The sequence below is a fragment of the Corapipo altera genome, unplaced genomic scaffold (assembly GCF_003945725.1).
Source record: "Corapipo altera isolate COAL_440 unplaced genomic scaffold, ASM394572v1 48b, whole genome shotgun sequence".
NCBI classification, from domain to species: domain Eukaryota; kingdom Metazoa; phylum Chordata; class Aves; order Passeriformes; family Pipridae; genus Corapipo; species Corapipo altera.
This window is the reverse complement of record NW_020884884.1, coordinates 4,640,572-4,664,084: the sequence shown is the minus strand read 5'-3', so window position 1 is coordinate 4,664,084 and position 23,513 is coordinate 4,640,572. Positions and strand designations below refer to the sequence as shown.

The following is a 23,513-nucleotide window of genomic DNA, read 5'->3' as shown; positions in this document are numbered from 1 at the left end:
ATTTCACTCTGTATACATATCAGAGACAGGTTGGAAAGACCACCTATCTGTTGCATTAGTAGGTGCTAGCTAAATTAGTAACCATTAAATGGATGCAGTAGGCATGTGAATAAGTCTGACAATATGAGCCTGCAGAAGTACTGGAAATGGATCAAGAAAGACCTTTTCAGTATATCTGTTCTTGTATAAGAATAATGAACATCTACTGGAGAAGATTCTTGATCACAAGGAAGCTTTTGGAGTTCTTGGTTGTATCAGGTCTCCTTAGATCTCTCTGAGCAGAGTTTCAGTAAGTGTCCAGGTGTGAGCTAAACGTGTCCAGATCTTTGAAGCAGAGTTGGGAAGAATCAGGCTTCTAATGATGACAAAAGATCTGTAGTGTCGGAGATCTGTGTGAGGAATAACAGGCCTGTGGATACAGCTGGTGTGCTCATGTGTAAACAATGTCATAGGGCTCAGAGTTCACGTTTAATTATTGTGTGGAAAAGGGAAATTCTTTCAGGTGTCTTTGTACTCTGCATTCCTACTTCCACATTCTCCTTGTCACAAACTTAGTCTTATTCTGAGTATGCTGCCTTTTTTCCCTATATTTCTGGGTGTTTATGGTGTTGTGAGCCAAATGAAAAACTGCTCTAAGCTGAGATGTTCAGAGCATGTTCTGTTTGGTTTGATAATGCATACTCAAAATGCTCGTGAATGTGAAGCAAAAGTGTGCATGTGTGTCTGTGTTATGGAGATGATGCCCCTGCCTTTGGTTTCAAGCATCATCTCACTTCCTTCCTCACCATCACTGTTATTTGCCTTCTTCTCTGCTTGCATGTGCCCTAAAGCTCACATCATGGAGAAATCCAAATCAATGTGTAAGTATACTCACTGGAGCCAAGTAGATGACGCAGCATGCTTGTTCTTGAAAATTGATTTTGATTTTCAGGGCCAGCATTGAAGATGCCTTGCTTTTGGGCACGAGGCTGTAACTGATTCATGCAGAGTTTTGCCTGAAAATACTCTCCTATTCTAACCCTGAGATAGCTGCTTTGGTTTCAGCAGAACATGGATGTGTGGATAGTAATGAGCCACTGGGATTGTAACTGCTGGCTTGCCTAATCCTGGGCAAGACTGGCTCAAACACACTGTCTTAAAAAATGGTGTTGGTTGCTTTGCAGACTTTTTCTCCCACTGCTGAAGCCCAGAGTGGTGTCTGCCTGCTACAGTGCTGCCTGGAGAAAACCAACTGTTAACCTTCCCTCCATCAAATGCTGAAAGGTTCAGTGCCTTCCCTTAGAGTAATGTCTCTCTTTGTTCTTCTTTTGAAGCCTCTTGAAGTGTTTTGAGTTGGCTTCATTTTCACAGACAAAATGCTTGTTGCAACCTGAAACTCTGGGTTTTTCAACCTGTTTTAGACCAGGCAGAATGATTAGATATTTAATTTTAGCCAGGTTTATTCCCAATGTGCAATCCTTCTTTCCCTGTCTGCCCATTCACCTTTCTTGTCACCTTAATAATTGTAGTGGTTTGAACCTTGTTTTCCCCCAGAGGCTGAAAAGTGGTAACCCCCAGGGGTGGAAACCCCTGGAAGTTTTGGAGCTCTGTCCAATTAGCGCTCCTGCAGAAATGTAAACATATCACAAGCACCGGAAGAGAAGAGTTGTAGTTTGAGTTGATAGAAGAAGTAGCCATGATGTAACAACCACGAGGAAAGGGGCCCGGAGCCCCTCGGGGCCTCTGGCCACCCCCCAGCCCCAGTTGGGGGCTACAGAGACAGAGCAGAAGCGGCGGCAGTGTCCAGAGACTCTGGATAAGAGCCAGGACAGATAAGAACTGAACCGGAGGAAGCAGCAGAAGAGAGCCTGCAGCAGATCTTCAGAGTTCTGGGGGTAGGAACTGTACCAAACCCCTAAAACTCCTTGAGACCTCCTGGAAGGAGGAAGATGATGGACTCTTGCTTGAAAGAGCCTTGAAGTGCTACAGCACTTGCAGAGAGGAGCTGAGAAGCTCAAAGGCGTCCTGGGAAGCTGGACCGGGACGGAGAAGGAATGCGGGGGGGTTGACCTTGGCCCCCCTCGCTGCTGCTGCTAAACTAGCAGCCTTGAGACAGAGCACAGAGCTCTGCAAAGGGGAATTTGAATCCCCTGAGGAAAGGGACTGCCACGAAGACCCCTGAGCTTCGTGGTATGACGTGGTGACGCGAGCTTGTCCCTGCTATGCAGTCCACGGAAGAGAAAGACCCTCGTTTTGGAGACGATGGACCAAGGGGTTTGGAGACCCCCTTGTGTGTATTGAACAGAGATCCAGCTACAACAATCCAGTTACTGCTGCATGCATGAGATGAGGAGACCTGCTGCCTTAGAAGAAGCTGCCGCCCTGAGAGACTGGAAAGGATCTGTCCTTCTTTCCCTCCTGGACTTTTATTTGGAGGGGAGAGGAGATCTGATCCATTGTAAATACTATATGTCATGGTAGAGATAGTTGTGATCGTGTGTATAATGTGTTATAGTATAAGTATTTATTTGTACAGTCATTGTAATATATTCCCTTTCCCCCATTCTGAGTCTGGTTGTGTTTTGTCTGGAAAAACCCATCTCACATTAGGTTGAGATGTGGGAGGGGGGATGGAGCTAGGGAATTGGATTTTGGGACTATCTCAAACCATGACAATAATTTTTGTTGTGTTGACCCTTTTCTGTTGAATCCTAGGGAGTTAGAGATTTTAGGATTATTAAACTCCTTAAATTATTATGAAAATTTGGAGAAGAATGACCATATCTGTACCTTGCCTCCCATCCTTCTGCTTCAGTTCTCCTGCAAAGGCTGTGGTATAAATCTGACTTTTTTAATAGACCAAAGAGAACCTACACTTTGCTTGAGAAAAGCAGTTTTCTTGAATTCTGCTGCTGCTGTGTTTGCTCACTTCATGGTGTCAAAAGTTAACGAGGTGGTGTTTGCAGGTATTTTATATGTTTATTATGTTAAGAGTCTGCCTGTGAGTAGGTTTCTGAAAATAAAGGTTTAATGTAATGATAAAGGTGGCTTTTGTCCTGCAAACGTTGTGGAATCTGAGGTGCTGCAGATTGGGCAGCAAAGCTCTCATTAATGTTAACAGAGGTACAGCACTGAAAACAAACTAATACCTAAATATTTTAGCTACTGTTATCACCAACCAAGAATGATCAATTATTTTATCAGTTCCTGTACCTTAAAGCAGAAAACTTCTTTTTGGAATAGAAGAGAGTTTTGCTTTCAGAATTTGCCTAATTAAAAATCAAGGTTGCAGATTCTGTGCTGAGTTTCTGCCCTAGGCAAATCTTTCCTTTGAAGCCACAACTGGCCCCTAAAGAAACGACTTTGTTATGGTGCTGCTGGATACCTTCACAATGCTGTTTCAAACCCAATTTCTTATTCTTTAGAACCCTCTGTTATTTAGATTCATTCAGTTTAAAGATTCATCTTGAAAGCAGAGTGCATTAAGTAATAACTATGCCTCTGTAACCAATGACTGTCTTTTATGTCTTTTCTATCCCCTCCCCTGGTCCCCCACCAAGCCACACTGTCCGTACTGGCACTGGTGTGACTGTGATCAGTTCTTCCACAGATGTCTGTACATTTGAGCTTGTTGTTCAATACACTATTTGTCAAACTTTATTATGAAACCTGAAAAAATAAAATACTCTCCTCAGGGCCTTGCTAAAATTCTTTTGGGAGTTTCTGGAAAGGATTCTATGGATAGATAACTTTTTTTTAAGAACTGGAAGCAATTCTGTTAATCTTGAGTATAGATTTTCTTTGTGGCTGTTTGTACTATCTTCAGAAGTCATAATTCTGGTGGTTGTACATTTTGGTGAATCGACTTTAAAAATATGCAGAAAAACTAACTCACTATTATTAATTATTTATAAAGTGTGATTACTGCTTTTCTGCTTGATGAGTGGCAATGCCAAAAAGCAGAAGTATTTAGAATATATGTCAACTTCATGTGCATAGTCTGCAGACCCATAGCTGAATTCGAACAGGTTATGGCTAGCTTTAATGGAATTTAATCAGAGGGTGGGAGAAATAGGCTCTCCTTACGGCAGCGTGTGTATCATGCAAGAATAACATAGGTAACTATGTTCTGTTAGTATTTGTCAGAAACTTAAATATTTGGCCTTTTGAGGTGAGATTAAAGACTGTTGCAACTGTGAACCTGAGTTGACTGTAGCAGATGTTTTCTCTCACCTGGCTCTCGGGTGCACTCTACCAAGCATCTTTAGATCATCTTATGGGTTTGAGTGAGTGGCTGTGTGTGCATGAGAGGTGTGGGGGGAAGGGAGCTGTACTAAATGTACAAACATGGCATAATGGAAAATAGCAGTGGCAAAAATGGTTGAAAATCTGAAACTGAGTAATAATAGTAACTATTCATACGAATAAACTTATAAGAACTGTTTTTCTGTTTTGATAACCTTGTCGTTTCTTAAGTGATTTGCCAAATCCTACAAAATCAAATCAACTACAGAGTTATCGGCAAAACTGATTTCTTGGCTCACTAACTTCTTTTCCCTGCTGCTGTGGGATTATTCCTAACTGCAGTCGGGTTTCAAGCCCCACGTAACAAAGCTTACTGAACTTTAAAACACAGTCTCTCTGCCAGCTAGTAAGAGTCCTGTCCCTTCTTCCCTGCCCTCAAACACCTGCCGCTTGTTTTCCTGAAATTGTTCCATTTATACTAATCTGAATGTTTCTGAGTATTTGTTGGTATAACCCTTAGTCTCTCTCTAGCTTCTTTCTTGTTTGTCTCACTAAAATTTCTTTTGGCTTTAGTGAATGTTTTATTTCATCTGACATAAAACAGTCTTAAGATTTGATAGAGTAACACAAATTTTGCCCTTGCTTTTAGAAAATGGAAATTAAAATTTGGATGTTCCTGTGCAGGCCGAACTGTATGTATCTTTTGGCCTCCAGAAAGAAATGATTTATAGAGATATTTTCTTTTAAATCAAAATTATTTTATCTTCGTAACTGTTACAAAATCGCTTAGTACGATGTCAGTGGCATTTCATATTGTAAAATGATTTCCCTAGTATAACCTGCCAGGTATATTTTCTAGGTTAATATTTCACCATTTGTAATTTATTGACCAGTTTTTATTTTGCTCTAAGAAAATGGACCTTCCTCTTTGCTACCAACCACCTTAAAATATTTGAAAATTCGAATTTGAATATATGCTGCTTTCTTAGCATTTTCATTATTTAAAGCTGCACCGTTTTTCTTATAAGTACACTATTATTACAAGTCATAGAATACATGAGCTGTAAGTTCCTTAGAATAATGGTTTGAAAGGAGGAGTAATTGCAAACTGAAGATAATTCATATTGCACAGGTACAAGGATAAGCAATAATCACATTTTCCATACATATTAGCCAAATGTAATCTCTTTTTGTAACGACAGAGGGAGACGAGTGAGAGTCTGGGTGGTGTAATCTGAAAAGTGACAAGAATAAATCTATGCTAAGCAGATCTTTTAATCCTGGTAGCCTTGTGACAGCCAGCACAGTTAAGGAGAGTGAATTGCACCCCTCCTTCTGCCTCATCACTGCAACTATGTCCTGAGAGCAGCACCAACTGTGCGCCAGACCCTGCTGAGGTTTTCTTGTGGTCCCAAATACTCACCCCTAGGATCAGGTGGACAGCTTGTCTCGTTCCGTGTTGTCTGTCACAACCTGTAACTGGATTTTCCAACTGGTGGGGTAAATGCAAGAAAAAAATCATAGATGATCATCTGATACAGATTCAAGTTTGTAGGACTTCTTTTAGAGTATCTGTCCTGTGATAAAAGTACATTTGTTTAGCAGATAATGACCAGAATTAAAAGATGGCCCACTGGTGACATTATTACATGATGTGTTTTCAGTGTAGAGTGGCAATTTAATAACAAAATGGAGCTGGTTTTAAAGTAATCCCTTAGCTCTGGTTTGTCTTCAAAATCTTTCTGTTGTCTGGTACTGCAGTAAGAGATCCTATTCAATTTTCTTTGATCAGGCATGAGCTATTTTTCAATTGTCTCAGTGAACTTAAAGTTACATTTTTGCAAGCAAATGTGTTGATGTGTTTGTTTTGATTAGTGTTAAAAGCTGATGAAGTAAATAAAAAGCACAAGTATGTTCTGAACTATGTCTTGAAAGAGTGGAGGCAAGAGAAAAAACAGTACGAGATGCTGGACAGGGGAGAAGGAAGGGGAAAAAAAATCCCAGAAACGAAAGGGGAGCTGGGGAAGCAAATGTCTGCAGCGTGACAGGATTTATGTGTTTATGTTAAAGCCACCCGCAGGAGAGCAGTGCAGTTAGAGCAGTGCAGTTAGAGCAGCCCTTAGTTCTTCCAGAGCCGTCCCCCGCGACCTTGGTTGGGTGCTCGGTAGGGTAACTAATGGTTCACCATGTTCTTTTTTCCTGGTGACTTGCCTGTTGCCTGCCTCTGGGTCTGTGCTTCCCCTTATGCTGACTTCTGCAGTATTCCTTCAGTCTCTTATCTCAGGGCTTTGATGCATATGTTCTGAAGGTGGCCACCGTGACTTTGGGTGGCAGCAGATGGTAAACCTTCAGGCTGCCACCGGCTATACTGGTGTTAAGTTGGAAACTTAACGTTTGATGAAGAATCAGTAGTGCATATGAAAGAGCTTTTACTGCAGAAATATCTTTTAATTAAAAAAAATTAGCATACTGAAACATTTGCTAATTTCTGTGCATTTAAAGGATCCTAAAATTAACTGTTTTCTTAAAGCTAGACTATGGTTATTTACCAGGCAGGTTTTATATTATTTTTCTCCAATTAATTGTACCTACTATATTGAATTGAATTTAATTTATTTTCCACTAAGCTGTTGGATATGCTGTAAATCAAATCTAAGAAGCTAATTTTTTTAAGTAGCTGCTGTCAGCATCGGAATTAACCCTTGACTTAGGGAAAAAAAAAAGGAATTCACCAGTAGAAAATCCTGTTTGTCATCATGGAGGGGTATTGCTATCTGCCACTTTACTGAGATGCTGTCATGCAGCACTGCTGTGTTCACTTGTATTTTGGGATGTACCTGAGAGCTCAAGGGCTTGTACAAAATTAGGGATGTCTGTACTGCTGAAGACACTTGTTTACATGAGATATTTATTTGTGGTCATTGCTTTTTGCATGTCAGTGTTTTTGGCCATGCTGAAGTTGTCATCAATGCAAAAAACTAGGAAAGAATAAGCAACAGTGCCATGAAAGCCAGTGTGATATGTAGACCTTGACTCTGTTCATACATTACTGTTACGAATAGGATTTTGCCTTGTCTCCTTTTGTGTCCCAGTGTAGTTTGCTCAGTGACCAGGAATGCTCTGCTGTGCATTCTCCCTCCTCTCTGAGATAGAATGCTGAATGTTACAGCCGACAGCTCACTGTTAGGAGATATCAGATATTACAAGTTACTCAGTAGTCATCATTGGTGAAAGAGGTTCCATCAGCTTATGTGAGCTAGATGCAGCCTAGTCTAATCCCAGCATCTCTGTGTGATCTGCTCTGGAGAATAAGAGTTATGTCATAGGGAATGCTCTGTGGAATCCCATTTTGTCCCATTGTGCCACTAGTGTGGAGACTTGTCACTTTACATTTTAAAAAGAAGTTTTAGAAAAAAGAATTACTGAAGCACTCCCTTTTGCAATGGGAGAGAAGTGTGAAGGAATGCCACCAGGAAAGACTTGTTGCACCACTATCTAGAAATTGGCTGTAAAGCATGATGTGAGGAGAGTGAGCTGGCATCTGGGTCAGTGGCAGGCTTACAGGTATGCCCTTCTGCAGCAGCCTGGTAATGCATCCAAGAGCGGCTGACCTTTCTCTGCTCTGGATGCATGATAAAAGTCAATCAAATATTGACTTGTGACCCCCTCTTTCCTGGACTTATCCCTTTCTGAAATGTCAGTTTTCTGATAGCAGTTTGTTCATTCATGTAGTCCTTTAATTATCTGAAAGAATCTGGTTAAACCACGTCTTTGTAATATGCATGCAGGCTGCTTTGTAATATGCATGCAGGCTGCTTTCCCTTGAAGCAGGTTTTTGACTTGGTAGGTCCATGTAAAGTCCACAGTCTGCCAGGGCCAAATGGAACATCACTAGATGAATTTCTAAAGTTACTTTTATGGCTCTTCCTGGGGCTTCTTGGCATCCCTTTTGAGGGAAAGGGATGCAGAAAGGTGGACAGTGAATCAACAAAGAAATAATTGGCCATAAAATGAAGTGGAGCTGTAGATGAGATGTTAGTCACTTGGGGAAGGTATGGTGCTTGGTGGGAAGCAGAAGAAAAGAACCTGGTTAGTTAGATTGGGTATGTCTAACCTAGTCCAACTAGGTGGTTAACCTCAAAGGCATGCTGATACCAGTTGTTGTTATTAGAGTTATAAAACTGTAGCTGCTACATCCATTTTGATGTTGTAATATAACAGCAGATGAAGCCAGCTCTAAAGGGACCTGTTGTCTGCTTTGTTCGCATTACTGGTCCTCATTCTATATGTCGTCTTATAGGGTGAGGGCTCAGTAATCTGTTCTGTTGCACCATATGCTAATACAGTGCTGATAAGCAAGTATGAAAAATGAAAGGGAGGAATACATTAATTGTATTTGTGCAATAAGCTATGCTATCAAAGGTAATTATTTCATGACAGTTTTAGTTATAGCAGTTGTTTTATCATGGAATAAAAGATGGCTTTAGGAGCCTTTTATTGGAAAGACAATTGTATCAAATTAGTACCAAATTAGATTTTTGTCTTTATAAAGGTGAGCAAACCCATGAGCAGTTTTTAAATTGGTGTCTTCTACTCTACAAATGAACAAATCCTGTTTGAGGGTTAAAGAAGCTATTATTCTGTCCTTTATGCTGACAGCTTCATTACTGATTGGCCTACTGTTGGTATTAAAAAAATGTTTGGCTTCTTATGATCTTTGTGCATGCAACTATCATATTAATACAGACCATGGAACTGTTCATTAAGAAATGACTTCAAATGAGGTTGATGCTTGTAAATCTGGAGAGATACAGATGTTAAATGCTGCTATTCCTTTTCATATACAGCCGTATGGCTAATAATTTCCAAGTGGCTAAAGCTCTTGTTAGCAGGAGTGCTGGTGTGTTAAGAATGGCCCTATAAATAACTTTAAGAACTGAAGTTGAAGGTGCTTCTTTTAAAGACTATTGTTAACTAAACATTATTGCCAAACAGATGGAAAGCATTCACCAGCCTGATGTTTTTAGGTCTAATTATATTATCGCCAGTCCTGTACGGCTCAGTTGAAGAGGTGTATCCAGAGGCCAATTTATAATCATTTAGCCAACACCTGTTTGGGAGATATTGACAGTCAAAGGGCACATTTAAAAAAAAATCACATATGTTCTCGTATTTATTGCCTCAATGTGAACAGTGTAGGTACAAACAAACTTGGGAGAAGAGGAAGGAAAGTGACTATGAACACATAGATGTTTCCAACCCATTTTTATCTTATTTTGGCACCTCTTGTGAAGTGGATTTTACTTTTCTCTTGTTCTGTTGGTTTTCTTTGGTTGGTTGGTGTGTTTTGTTTTTTTTTTAATTTTAATTTTACATCTTTTGGTTAAGCAAGAATAACAAAACCAGTTGTACAGTTACTTATTTAACTGTTTTTCATTCTTACTGGAAGACCCAGGTAAGAGGCCTGAAGAGTTGTTAGGCAAACTCAGTGGTCTGGGAATATCTGTCTTTCCTTACCATGCCCTTGACATGGAGGCTGTATGTCATTCCTTTGTCAAAAAATCTCAGTAACACCAACTTCTGTTTGGATTTTTTTGTTTTGGCTTTTTTGTTTGGTTTGGTTTAGCTGTGGTGGTTGTACTTTTTATTTGTTTGTTTTGGTATGTTTGGGGGGCGGGGGGGGTTGTTTTTGTTTGGTTGATTGGTTTTGGGGTTTTTTTGTAAGAAGATATAAACCAGATTTTAAAATTGCGTGCAGCTCTAGTAAAAGAAGAGATCTTTGAGATGGAGGTGTCTGTGACTTTATTTCTGTTGGTGAAATTTGATGAGAGAGAAATGCTTAGAAAAGACTTCAGTTCTTCATCTCTTGCTTGAGATGCAATAGGGAGAGATGGGGGGCAGTGTTTGAAACGTGGCCATCCCAAAGAGCAAAGCCCCTACCTGTGAGGAAGCCAACACAGCCCTTCCCCCGGAGAGCTCCCTTCTGGCCCAACTGCAGGGCCTTTGGCACGTCTCCACCTCACCTGGCTGTGGGCACTGCATGGGACAGATGTTCCCACAATTCCCTTGGCTTGAGGAAAGTCAGCATTTCAGCCTGGTAGGCATCACCCTTTCAGAGATAGCAGGGCATGGCTGCATTGCTGCCCCACACAGCAGGGAGATAAGGAAGACTGTGTGTTGTGTTGCCCTTCTGTGACCTGGTGAATCCAACACCCTGTTACTCCTGATGTGTCATTCCTCTGCAAGAAGTCTTTTTTTGATGTGAGCTGTCTTGGGCTTCACTGCACCTTGTCTGTTGACTTGGAGTTGCTTCATCTTGTCTTTTAAACTCAGAGTTCGGTAACACCAGTGCTGGCAGTGGAAGCACTTTAGGATTTTGATTTTGCAGCCTAAATATTTTGGTATAACTGTATGTGACTATTTATACTGGAAGTTTACAATGTCTGTTGTAAATAAACAGTGAGCACACACTCTTGTTCTTGTTCCTAGAGGAGGGTTGAGCTCATGCTTGTGCTGCTCGTGTGGCTGACTTGCAGCTGGTGCTTTTCAAGCACATCTGTGTTCTCAGAGTTTGAAAACAATTAATTCCTGACCAGGGTGATTTGAAGATGGAGATGTGGAGGGTTCCAGCTTTCTAAAGATGCTGTTTCCTAAATGTATATACACATAGATATTTTTGTTTGTTTTGTTTTCAACACATAAACAAATGCAGATTGCTAAGAGTGTAGTTGCTATTTAGTGCTTCTCTCATTGCCATGTTTAAAGTGCTTTCAGTAGAGGTGATGCACTGCTAACAGAGGTGCTATTTGCAGCTGTAGGTGTTCTCCTCTCTGCAGCAAACCCATGCACAATTTTCTCCCTAAGTAAATCCTCTTTTTTGTTGTCGTTGTTACATTAATACTAGAGATCTATAGCCTCAGTCATATTTCTTTCCTAGGAAAAAACCCTGGTTATCAAGTTTGTGTGCTACAGGGGTTTAATTTATTTATTTTTTTAAAAATCATTGCTTATAACCCCTTCTTTTTAAGAATATTCAACATTAGATTTAAGATCTATGTTTTGTTTGCTTACTCATATGAATCTTAAATATTTATCTGAATACTTTTTGCTTAGGTTTTGCTTGTAATGGACACTAGAACACAGCAGACTTTTATATTGAAGGTGAGTAAAATCTTTTATTATTTATTAATAATCTTTTATTATATGGCCTCCTAAATTACACCACCACACAAAGCTCAATTTGTATGTAATATATAGAGTTATGCCTGCAATATATTGTTATGGTAATACATATATCCCTATTAAGGGCACTGGAATTCTTTTTGTCGGTATTCAGTTGCATTCCCTTCCTTTTTCTGTAACATCCCTAGTGCTCAGATATGCTGTTTTAGTCACTTGAGTTGCCAGTGGTTACTGAGGCCAACACCTTAGCAGGCTTTGGTAAAGAATCACAGATTTAATGTGCTGCTTAAAACATCTGTAAAGCCCTAGTGGCTCAGGACATGTGCAGGCTGCTGATGAAGGTGAAAAATCTTCTTAACCCAAGTACATCCATTGGGTCTTCTTTAGCTGAAGAATATGGTCTTGGCCAAAGTGGATTCTGGATGAAATGTATGACCGGGCTTATTCAAAATTGTTTCCTTATGTTTTATATCAATAGGCTGTGAAAACTGAGTTTAATGTTACTAACCAATTGAATTAGTGAATAGTTAATTGGTCAGAATAAAATTTTTCCCATTACTCTTTTATGTTTCAGAAAGTGTTCAGATCAAGATCCCAATATGCTCAGAGCATCTGTGATGCCGAGAATTAGTTTAGTTATGAGTATTGTTATTGTGGTCATTATTTCAGGCTCCCCTTGACATGAATTCCACTGCTGATGGCAGGAAGGGCTGAAAAAAACTGTATCCCAAACAAACTCTAATTAGTTGTTAACATTTTGTAACTTTGCTTTGGATTTGGCTTACAACCCTGCCTTAACTTTGTGCATCTGACCTTTGAAATTGTTTTTCTGAAGTATGTGCAGGATACAGCTAACCCCTTTGTTCCTCAGAAAGGTTTATTTGTGAATATTTTATATTAGAACCTCACATTATCTACTGGCAGATAAAGTAACATTGAATTTCCCATTTAACTGCCTATGTTTATCAATATTGTAATAGGTCACACTATTGACATAATTTTTTTCTCTTTTTCTCCCCCCTCCCTTTCACCCTCTCACATCAATTTTTTCACTTCTGGCAACTTCATCTCTGTGTTACCTCCCAAAAATCATTGCCTCTCAAGGAGACTAATCCTTTCCTTTGCTTTTTGTTGTGGTGGCTGTTGTCTTTAGTAAAGTAAAATGGAAATGTGAGGATTACCTGTAACACTAAGGCATTCTTTTGTCTTTAGAATTTGAATTGAATTTTTTTAATAGTGTCTTTTGGTCACACACAAAAATAAAATTTTAAAAAAAGGTCACAGGGAAATAACTGAGTGTCATCCTGATGACTTAGTTTGAGAGAGATTCTAATAAAAACATTGACCCATGTAATTGATTTTAATGGCAGCTTTGTGCCATCTTCTGTTCTCTGGAAATGCGCCAGATGCCATCAGCACAGCCTCGGGGGACCGAGGGGCATAGAGCAGCAGATGAGTGGTTTCTCTGAAGCCCAGAGTAACTCGGATAGATTAGTTTGGTTGATAAACACAGAGCACAGCAGGCTCCAAAGGCAACTGAGGGTACAACTGACCTTTTTGTTCTCTGTCAGGGTCTAAGGAAAAGTAGTGAGTACAGCAGGAGCAGAACGACCATCATCCCCCGCTGTGTGCCCAACATGGTGTGTCTGCACAAGTACATCATCTCTGAGGAGTCTGTCTTTCTCGTGTTGCAGCATGCGGAAGGTTTGTCTCTCATTTAAGCATATTGTTGAAAAGAGTCAAAGGTTTGACTTTTAATCAATGGTACATTTCATTGTCAAATTAATCTCTTATACATCTAGTTAAAATATTTTTAGTGTGCCTAAGAGATGTCATGTAAGACACCACACTCCCTTCCTCTGTCCCTCCCCCTTATTCCCTTCTCGTTCTGCGGTGGATCTGATTCCCGTTTCAAATGGCCTCAAATCCTGATGGGTTACTTGAATTGTAGCAATATTGAAAGCTTCCAACTGTTTATTTTCTACAGAAGAGGAAGTGCTTTGAAAGCAACAACTATCTGCATTATTTACAGTCATCTCCCAGAGATACAGTCTTTGGCTACTTTTGTAAACTTTGGATAGTTAATCTTTTTAGCATCTTATAGTTAAAATGACAGGTATTTACACAAGAATTTAATACTCTGCTAAATACCATGAACATTTGCCTGTTGGTTAATGTTGCATAGTTATTCTGATCTGGATTTTTAAGAAAATAGCTAGTGGCATCACACAGGAGTTCAAAGCAGAACCACAGAGTTGTGCCTTCAAACTATTTATAAAATTCCTGTTAAATGTACAGGGAACAGGTGGCACAAAATAATTACATTTTGATTTTTTCTTCTAACACCTGGATTTAAATATTCCCTAAATGTAATTACCCATATTTGTTTAGAATGAGTGGAGAATATAAATTGTGGGATTGCTAATAGTTCTTTTTTTTAGGACGTTAATAATTCAGTCACAGTGGATGATGTGAGGGAACTGAGCTGACTGATAGAGAAGATAATTTTATTACATTGAATATTATTTCTTTTTTCCCTCAGTAACTTAGATTTTGGCTTTTTCGTGAACAGTTTGTCATATGAGACCAGTTAAAGTTAACTTTGCAAAATGAGTGACTGTTTCTGCAATGTGTGACTTGATTTTGCCATGAGCAGTGATGCATGAAGAAAAGCCTCACATTACAGTACTGCCTGATGGTGATTTTGAGAATTTACAAAGCTGCTCTGTACAATGCTACTTTTCTCAAGGTGTGTGTATTTTGGCAGGATAGCTTGGAGACTCTCACTGGAACTGTAATCTCCACATAAGCTGGTAAATTTTCTTTGGAGAAAAAATATTTTTAAAAATCCAGAACCAAAGAAACCCCAAACCATACAAAAAAACCTCACCCACAACCCTTGTCAGATACCAGCTGCTCTTAACCTAGCAAAATCAAAGGGTTGGAGACAGGATAAGATAATAATTAAAAAAACTGTTCTTAATATTTCTGCAGTTTCTGAAGACCTAGAGGTTTGAAATTCTCTTCAGGAAGAACGTTTTTCCTCAAGACAAATGGAAAAGTGGGTGAAATAGTAGTGGAATTTGGGGGCAGATGTGTCAGATGTAAGAACAAAAATTGTAAGGAAACCCTAATGTGACCAGTTGACAAAGATGATCTCCTGGAAGTCATGATTTTATTGTGACAACAGTGACAAAAATTAAGACATTGCATGATCAGACTTCTATCGTTTAAGAACAGAAACCTCAGCTTAACATTTGGAATAGACGGGATGTTATCCTTAAAAAAGGAATGCCTTTCTTCTGGTTATCTTTGACATGGTCAGAAATCTCAGTGCAATGTGCTTTGTCTGAATGTCTTGCTTTTACCATCGTTGGCCGTAACATTTTGACTTCTGTGGCAGAAGGATTTTTAATTTACTAAGTACCTTCTAAATCAGGTTTGTGCAACACACAGCCTTGTGCAGCACCCCACACCATTTGTTTAATTTGTCAGCAGTGAATGTGGTGTCTGTAAAGCATCCTCATTTCAGCTGGCCAGACAGGAAACACATACTTGGAGACAGCCACGGCTGTGCTGCCTCTCTCTCAGCTGTGGGTCAAAGCCATGCAAGTGGGAGGGAGATGGGTTATTTTGAGGTGGAGTTGGGAGAGGAGCACTGATGAGAGTACTTCCTATAGGGAGAGCTTTGGAGAACAATGGATAAGAAGCATGGGAGAAATGGGAGAGCATTGCAGAGAGGATGGAGGACTGGCAGGCTGTGCTGGGGTGGAAGGGGAGAGCTGCAGGTACCAGAAGGGATTTTGATGTGGATGAGAGCTGTGGTTGGTGATACGCAGTACATGGATTCACTTGACTTGGACACTTCTGGGTGTAAGTTGTGAACTGTAAAAGGTTTTCCCTCACTTTCTGGTAAAGCAGGAAATAGTTTGGAAATGGATTCACCTCTATTCTTGTTAGCAAACCATTCAAAAATTATGATGTACTATAAGGACTTTTTCCTGATTATCAGGGAATTAACAAGGTTTACTTCATTAAAGATAGTCTCCTGCTTTCATGATCTTACTGTCTGGGCTTGGAACAGGCAAAGGGAGAGGAAGAGTGATATATTGTGTTGTAAAGAGGGATAGCTGGGGTACAAAGTGATGAGTAAATTGCCTGAAAATGTGTGTAAAAGGTGTATTGCAGGTGTAGGGCGTGATCCCAAATCCCTAACTGTGGCAATGGCCAGTGCACGTCACCCTTTCCCAGGAGACTGATGCTAGAAAGTGATTCAGAAGAAAGGCATGTGAATTCAGCATGAATAAAATAGGGCTAAAATAATGCTGTACTGTATGCAGGGGCTAGTCTTGCTCACCCCACTGATGATGGTCTTCATCATATCACTCTTACATAAGTAGCACTCATCCTTTAAATTACAAGGATAATAATATCAGGAATCCCTACAGATAAAGCAATCTTAAAATTTTGTCCATCTCAAACCAAAAATAAATAGAGAAGGTGCTTGCAGTTAATGTTGGAAAAGGATAAAAATTTCAAGGATTTTATTTTTTAAGTAATAGTCTCTTGAAATTTTATTTTGTGGCTTTATGAATGCTCTTAACATTCATATTCCAAGTAATTCTATTCCAATAGGAAAAAAGATTCTGCGAGTCAAATTTATAAGTGGTGCTGATTTATGGTGTTAGGTATCTTAGCTCCACCATTGTGAGGTTCAAGGGTAAAATACTCATTTAAGTGGGCAATGGGCTTGTATTACACCAAATTCAGAGGTTTGAATGCTATGTGTGGGCAATATATCTTTTCTAATCAGCTCACTGTTTCCTGTTCATAGTGGATTTTAACTATATTATTAAGTGCAGCACTACTGGGTTTTGTATGGAATTCTGCAAGCTTGACCACAGACTCAAGATTAAGACTTTTTTACTTTTTTTTTTTTTTTTTTGGTAAATCGTGATACTGTTACGTGCTCAGAATTGGTGAGTGAGGTCTTGAGTTCTCTTACAGACTTTCCTCTTGGCCACAGTTGGAGGCTTCAAGGATGCCTCAGAAGCGCAAAAGTCCATAAAGTTATCTTGTAGCTTTGTTGGAAAACACTTGGCAAGTTCCAGTGTGGTAGGGAGCCAATCTGGTGTTAATAAGGCCTCACTTCTTCTTGGCACTACTAACTCCAGAAATTTTAGAAACAGATGCTTCAAAAATAGGCTGGGGGGCTTCCATGGGACATCAAAGTTTAAGTGACTGTTAGAAGCTGTCAAATCTCTTTAAGCATAAACAAGCCCGAGTTCCTATCAATCTGGAGAGCACTCAAGAAACTTCCTGCTGAAGAGGGTTGCTGCATGCAGCAATTGATAGACAGCAACACAGTAGTGTTTCTGGCTTGCAAAGCTGGGGATTTGTTGTTAGGAAAGCAGATAATACTAGCTGTAAATATTTGACAGGAATCGGAAAATGTAGGAAAGGTGATATAGTCCTTGGCAAGTCACTTTTTCAGGAGACTGCTTTGAAATTTTGCTCCAAGTGCATTGAAGTGGGAGCTTTGCCTAAACTAGCAAACTTTGTAGCAGAGATTCACCAGCAGCAGTGGAAACAGCTGTATATATATGACTCTGGTGCTTGTAACTACTGTCATGTTAGAGAGATTAGGCAGGAGATTAGGTTCCCATTCATGTGTATGCTGCAGCTCCACTGTGGTTGCCATTGGGATGCTGTGAAACATTGTTGTACCATGGTAGTGCCTGTGTGTCTGGTTCCCTTTTGGCTTAGAAACTGGACAAGTCTAATTTTATGTAGTCATTGCATTAACATGATGTTTACCAGGAGGCATGTGTTTAGTGAAAAGGAGGACAGTCATTCTTTGAAAATCATAAAATTGTTCCTTTTCCAGCAAGGAAGGCTATTAATTCGCATGAGGTGCATGATTTAGGATTGGTATTCCTGACCATAAGCAAATTCTTATGAGGTGATGTAGAGAGTTGGGCTCAGTTTTGGAGAATAATTCAAGCAGATGTCTTTCAATACTCTGTTTTTCTTTCCTATCAGATTACAGTTATTTGGAAGCCTGGGTTGTTCACTTTGACTTTGTTTGGGATTTCCTAAGTACAGTGACTCCTGCATTCTTAGCTGCATTCCAGTTCTGCAGAAACTGGAGTATATTATCCTTCAGAGAAAACTTGTGGGCCAAGCTAGCAAAAACCATTGATTTATTGTGGAATATGTCTCCTTAGTCAGCCAGTCTTTCAGGATGTGAAGCTGAAATGTAACTGTCTGAGCACCAGGTGATGAAGAATCCAACTAGTCATGAATTTTTCTTGTCAACTAGAACAAAAACATGATTAGAAAGCTAAATTTGCTGATTTGTTAGGTTTCTTTTTATCATGTGATATGTACTGTATAGTCCCTGTATTTTAGTTCAAGTGCTATTAATAACTATTATTATAATAGTTCAAGTGCTATTAATAAGCAAAAAAGCTGCAGAAATGTTTGAAATATTATAAAAATATTATGGAACTAACAAGATTCCTAGTCAGCTTCATCACTTGGTCACTTTGTACTGAATTTCCTGTTGATTATTTTGGACACTAACTTTTTAGATTCTGCCTGTAGAAGCAGAGGTATAACCTCCAGAATGCCAGAGTATGAAATGCTGGTTAAATATGGCACTGCTAATAAGAAATTTTTCATGGAATAACTGCAGAAGAATGTAGAGCTTGATGATTTTCATGTGCTAATAAAAACAGAAAGAGGGAACTATACTGGCTGTAGAATCAGTTCATGGTAGTACAAAACAAACTTAATAATTTGTTATGTTAACATTGAACTTCTGAAATTGTGTTGAACACTAGTAAACTTTAGCTTTATACTGTAGCTTTTATAGTTATTTAGTCTATTGGACTATTTGACAATGACTGAAGCTTACTTGTTTGGATTGATTTCTGTAATTTTAGTTTTTATAGATTCCTGATACTATATTAGCATGGCTTGCTAATGGGTTTTCTTGATCTTACACAACACATGGGTAGAGGGGGAAAGATTATTAGTATGTCATTCATAAAGGCATAATTACATACGCAGATACAAATATCACTTTTGTTTGACCCTGGATTGGACATTTTCAAAGAGGACTAAAATGGTTGTTTTTCCGTGTAGAACACAATTATTGAATGGCATTTATTTACGTATTTCCACTTGACCAGGAGGCCATTCTTGAAATATTTGTGTGTAAATATATTTGGACATAATAATTTTTTTTATTTGCTTGCATTTAACTCTTTAAGTTGGAGTTGCAGTAAGTAGTCATTTCCACTGTGATTTCTAGATAAATACAAGTCATTATTAATGAGCAACTTTTTTTTAAAAAAGGTAAGATAATAGATTTGCAAATAGAAAATGAGTTATTGTTGCAGTTCTATCTGTTTTTATAAGTGGACAATGAATTCCCGAACAGTGTAAGAATAAAGAGAATTTTTTTTTGTCTTTTGCAACTTTTATGTTGAATCTTCCAGTGATTTTTCTGTGGATTTTTGAAGGATTGATCCTAATGTGTCTCTTTTCCCTCCTTAATTCTTCTTGAGTCTCCTTTCTTAAGCTGCAGTAAGACTTTGAGTAGAGGCCAAAATCTAGTGGAGGTTGCATGAAATCTTGCATTGAAGTGAGGTGGAGGGTGAGCAGAAGACAGTTGTCATCCTGAGAGCAGCTTGACGTGTCAATAGGTGAAAAATTAAGTTGTGCAAGGATAATTCTTGCATTTTTCTTATTGCTGGGCAATAAGCAATGTAGCCCTTAGAATAGGGCTACAAAACATTTTAGGTCAGTGAGAGCTGTTCAGGTGTCATATCTAAAAGCACACCTGTTGTCCAGTAATGACCCAGGAAAAAATGTGACAGAAGATCACAGGAATAACATTTTGAGCTTTCTGCATCTCTGGGTCAAAGCTCAAGGCAAGGCCTCCACCTTTTCTTACTCCTTGCCTGCAGGCTGAAGGGTTGTTGTGCCAGGCATTGTCCAAAGCTCCAAAAATCTTATGTGAGTCTTTGTGAGTCATGATCTCTTTGAAACCTGAGATTTGTATTTTCATAAGAAATTTGTGAAGCACAAGTATAAACACTAGTAATATGTAGATGGAAATATTTAGCTTGTACTAATTAATCTAATGCAGGTGGGATGGGGAGACTATAATATTTTTTATTAAAGGCAGCAGGGGTGTGGTTGTCAAATGAGATTTTTTTTGTTTGGTATGAAGTGAAACTGAAAAATTCTATGCATAGTTAATAAATTGAAAAAAGTTATTTTATTATATTACTTGAAGTTTTAAAGGAGAATAATTGTTATGGATAAGAGTGTGGAAAAGAGGAGAAACTCTTGCGCTATATATATATGTATGTTCTCACTCTTATTCTCTTTTCTGTTGTTTTTTCTCCCTGCCATTTCATAGCAGAAGCATGAATAAATGTACAAGTGTAATATTAGAAAAGAATCATTGGTGACTAAAGGATGAACAACCAAATCAGTTTAAGACCAGTAGTTCTGAAATCCTGCACAAGCTGCAGGGCTCAGAAGGCAGGGCAGGGCGCCTTTGCCCTGCTGAGCTCCCATGCAACGTGTCATATTTAAAGCAAGCAGCCTCATCTTAAGAGTCTGCACAGACTCACAGCTTCTCGCACAGGTGAGGTCCTGCTCGTCAGGCACCTCTGGCAGGACCAGGGCCCTTGGTCTCGCTGACACAGGGTGTCAGGTCACTTGTGTCCCAGCAAGCTCAGTCAGTCGCTGCTCTGCTTTGCTGCTGCTGCTGCTCTCCTGGGAGGGACTGATGAGCTGTGTCTTGCTGCTGTGGCAGGGCACACTTGGGGCTATTTTGAATATATCTCTGGGTAAGTATTTAAAGTGCTTATGCAATACAGTGGGCAGTATAGCAGTTTTTACTCCCTTTCTGTGAGCATTGCTTCCATTTGCTCCTGCTCATTTACCTGGCATCCTTTCTCATCATCTTCTAGAAGGTGGCAAGGATCGTTCTGACCTGGTGCTAAATCCATTTGTAGCTTTTGGCAGAAACTATATGGATTAACAGATCTAAATTGTCATTTTTACCGTTGGACTCAAGGTGTTAGAATTCCCTCTTAGTATTTTTAATATACTTAGTTTCACCACAACCAGCGAGATTTTTTTTCCCTGTTTAAAAACAAGTCTTGTCTTAGCCAGGGGGATGGAGGGCAGGAAAACTCCACACTATATTATTCAAATTAATTTTTACTGTCAAGCCTTTTCTGCCTTTGATAAGTTATGTTTGAAATACCTGGGAATACAGAAAACCTGTTCCTAGGCAATGATAAATACTTTCTTCTTTTATTGTACTTTTTAAAGGAATTTTGCCTGATACAGAGAGCATTAAAAAATCCCAAATTGTTAGAGACCGTATTTTGGAAAAATACAAAACTCTGTTTTATCCAAATAAGTAAGAAAAAACCCAACCCCCCAACCAACTTTGCAGATGCCCAGTGGGCTGGATGCTTACTTTTTTCTTCTACAAAGATTTTGTTAGAACTCCAGCGTTTTTGAGAATTTCTGTGCTATCTTTTAAATTGAAATGTCTTGACATTGCATTTTTCCCTAAGTTATCAAAGGAGACTTTCTAGCTTTAAGCCAAATTCTTTGGCACAGGCAAGAGATGCAGTAACTTCTTGATTTATTTTGCTCAAATTATGTTTTGAAATCTGTAAGCTTTTTTTAATATGAACAGTATTTGGAAACATAAAGAGTCCTATTTTGTATTTTTTAAATGTAACTATTACTTTTGGAGTTGTAAGTTTCTTAGAAGCTGTGAAGGAACTTGTTTGCCAGTGTAACTTAGAGTATTGATAAATTCTCGTGTGGTGCAGCAAAGCATAAAAAACTTTTCTGAAGTTAATGGGAGAAATATATCAATATTTAACTAAAAACCCAATTTCTTCAAAGAGATAAACAGTTCCTTAAGATAACCTGCTAATATGAGGTAATTCCCTTCCCCTTACTGAACTTGCTAATTAGTTTTTGGTCCGTTTCCACTGATGTTGCTCATGAACTTAGAGCCGTGATACAGAATAATTCATTGTAGGCAGAACTGGTGATGGGCCCTAAACCATTTGATCTTCACTGGTTTTTGCTTCTTTTGAGACAGCAGATGGAGAGTAGTAACCAGCATACAACTTGAGACAGACTCCAAAATAAAAATTTACTGAAGTTTAGAAACGCAAAAGCATCAGCTTAATCTCAGATGCAGCTCTTTAAATATTTACGTAGTAATACAAATATACTTAAAAGGCAAGTTGTTGGTCCCTGTAATTATTTCCTCCTGAAGTAGCGGTTCCAACCGGCATAAAGATATATAGTGCATAGTGACAGTGAGAATATTTTCCTGTTTCATAATGAAACCGATTCTGGTTTGAGTTAAATTAAGAGTTCCCTTTTTTTTTTTTTTGTTTTTTTTCAGGAGGAAAACTGTGGTCTTATGTCAGTAAGTACTTAAACAGAAGTCCTGAAGAGAGCTTTGAAATTCCTGAACCCAGGACAACCAGTTCAACTAAAATTTACCTGGAACAACCAACACCTAGTCCTAAAGAAATTGGCAGCAGCGCTGATTCCAGAGAAAGCTATGGGGAGGGCATGCTGAAGGTGGTCCCACTGAAGAGCAGCCTAACACCAAGCTCTCAGGATGACAGCAGCAACCAGGAAGATGGCCAAGAGAGTTTGAAGTGGATGGACTCAGGATCCAGCTCAGAAGAAGAGTGCACTACTAGTTATTTAACATTATGCAATGAATATGGGCAAGAAAAAGTTGATTCAGGCTCTCTAAATGAGGAACCAGTGGCTAAACTGGGAAGTGAAGATCTGCATACCAAAGAAAGAAGCTGCTTACAGAAATGCAATGTTGTTGGCAGTGATAGCTTCATGTCTCAGGTTGTACCTCAGGAACGAAAGCTTTTCATCGATGATGCTGAGCCAGAAATAGCTAGCCCTACTAGGATATTGGACTCATTAACTAAATCAAAGAACAGCCCTATGGAACTCTTCAGGATAGACAGCAAAGACAGCACTAGTGAGCTCCTGGGGCTTGATTTTGGAGAAAAATTATATAACCTGAAATCAGAGCCCTTGAAGCCATTGTTTTCTGTTCCAGATCATGACAGAAGCTTGGATGCCCTAGAAAGCAAAATGGGTGTGAGACCTCATGACACTGTAAGCAGAGGTTCAAATGACTCTGTGCCAGTTATCTCCTTTAAGGATGCTGCTTTTGATGATGTAAATAGCATTGATGAAGGAAGGCCTGATCTCCTAATAAACTTACCTGGTATGTCTGATGAGGCAGAAGAGGCAGCAGTGTCAGGGCCAACAAAGTTTACAAAAACTGATAGGGATGTGTTGGAAGTGAAGTTATTAGAAACACCTGATGTCTTGCAATTAAATAATTCTGCAGAGCCAAATCGTGTGGCACCAGAAGTGGGTGATCCTTCCCACAAGGAATCAAATGGACAGAGTGGTGTCACTCAGGGAGCTCTTGGGACCCTCTTTACATCTGACCAAGAGGTAGTGAGTTCAGAAGACGGGGCTCTGTTTCAAGGACTTGGAGCCTGCTCCTTAAACATGACAAGCAAAGAAGAAAGTTTATTTGTTTCCAGCTCGCTCTCGGGTGCTCAAGATGTTAGCTTGGACAGAGACACATTAAGAAATGAAGCAGTGTTGCTGTTTTCCAATCAAACTGAAGACATTGGAAAAGTGGAGACAGACTCGGCTTTGTCACCAGCAGCTGAAAGTAAAAAGACAGCACCAAAGAGGGAAGACAAAATAGCAGGAGGAGGGGAGAAGGAAATACATCAAATTTTTCAGGACCTCGACGAAAGATTAGCGATAACCTCCAGGTTTTATATCCCAGAGGATTGCATTCAAAGATGGGCAGCTGAAATGGTTGTAGCCCTTGATGCTTTGCATAGAGAAGGAATTGTGTGCCGCGATTTGAACCCAAACAACATCTTATTGAATGATAGAGGTCAGGAACTTTTGCAAATGCATTTCTTTTTATTCGCTGTTGCTTCCAATTAACTGAGTAGGCGTTTTATCTTGTAATTAGTATCTTC

General features: G+C 39.3%; 1 protein-coding gene across 3 annotated transcripts in view; it reads left to right on the top strand.

Moving 5' to 3' along the window:
- Positions 1-23,513, top strand: part of RPS6KC1 (ribosomal protein S6 kinase C1) — an 89,155-nt gene that overhangs the window by 47,449 nt on the left and 18,193 nt on the right. For all 3 annotated transcript variants that reach the window (XM_027641736.1, XM_027641734.1, XM_027641735.1), the window contains 3 exons: positions 11,338-11,385; positions 12,978-13,110; positions 21,872-23,425. In XM_027641736.1, the coding sequence (XP_027497537.1) occupies positions 11,338-11,385; positions 12,978-13,110; positions 21,872-23,425 (1,735 nt within the window). The remainder of the gene's footprint in view (positions 1-11,337; positions 11,386-12,977; positions 13,111-21,871; positions 23,426-23,513) is intronic.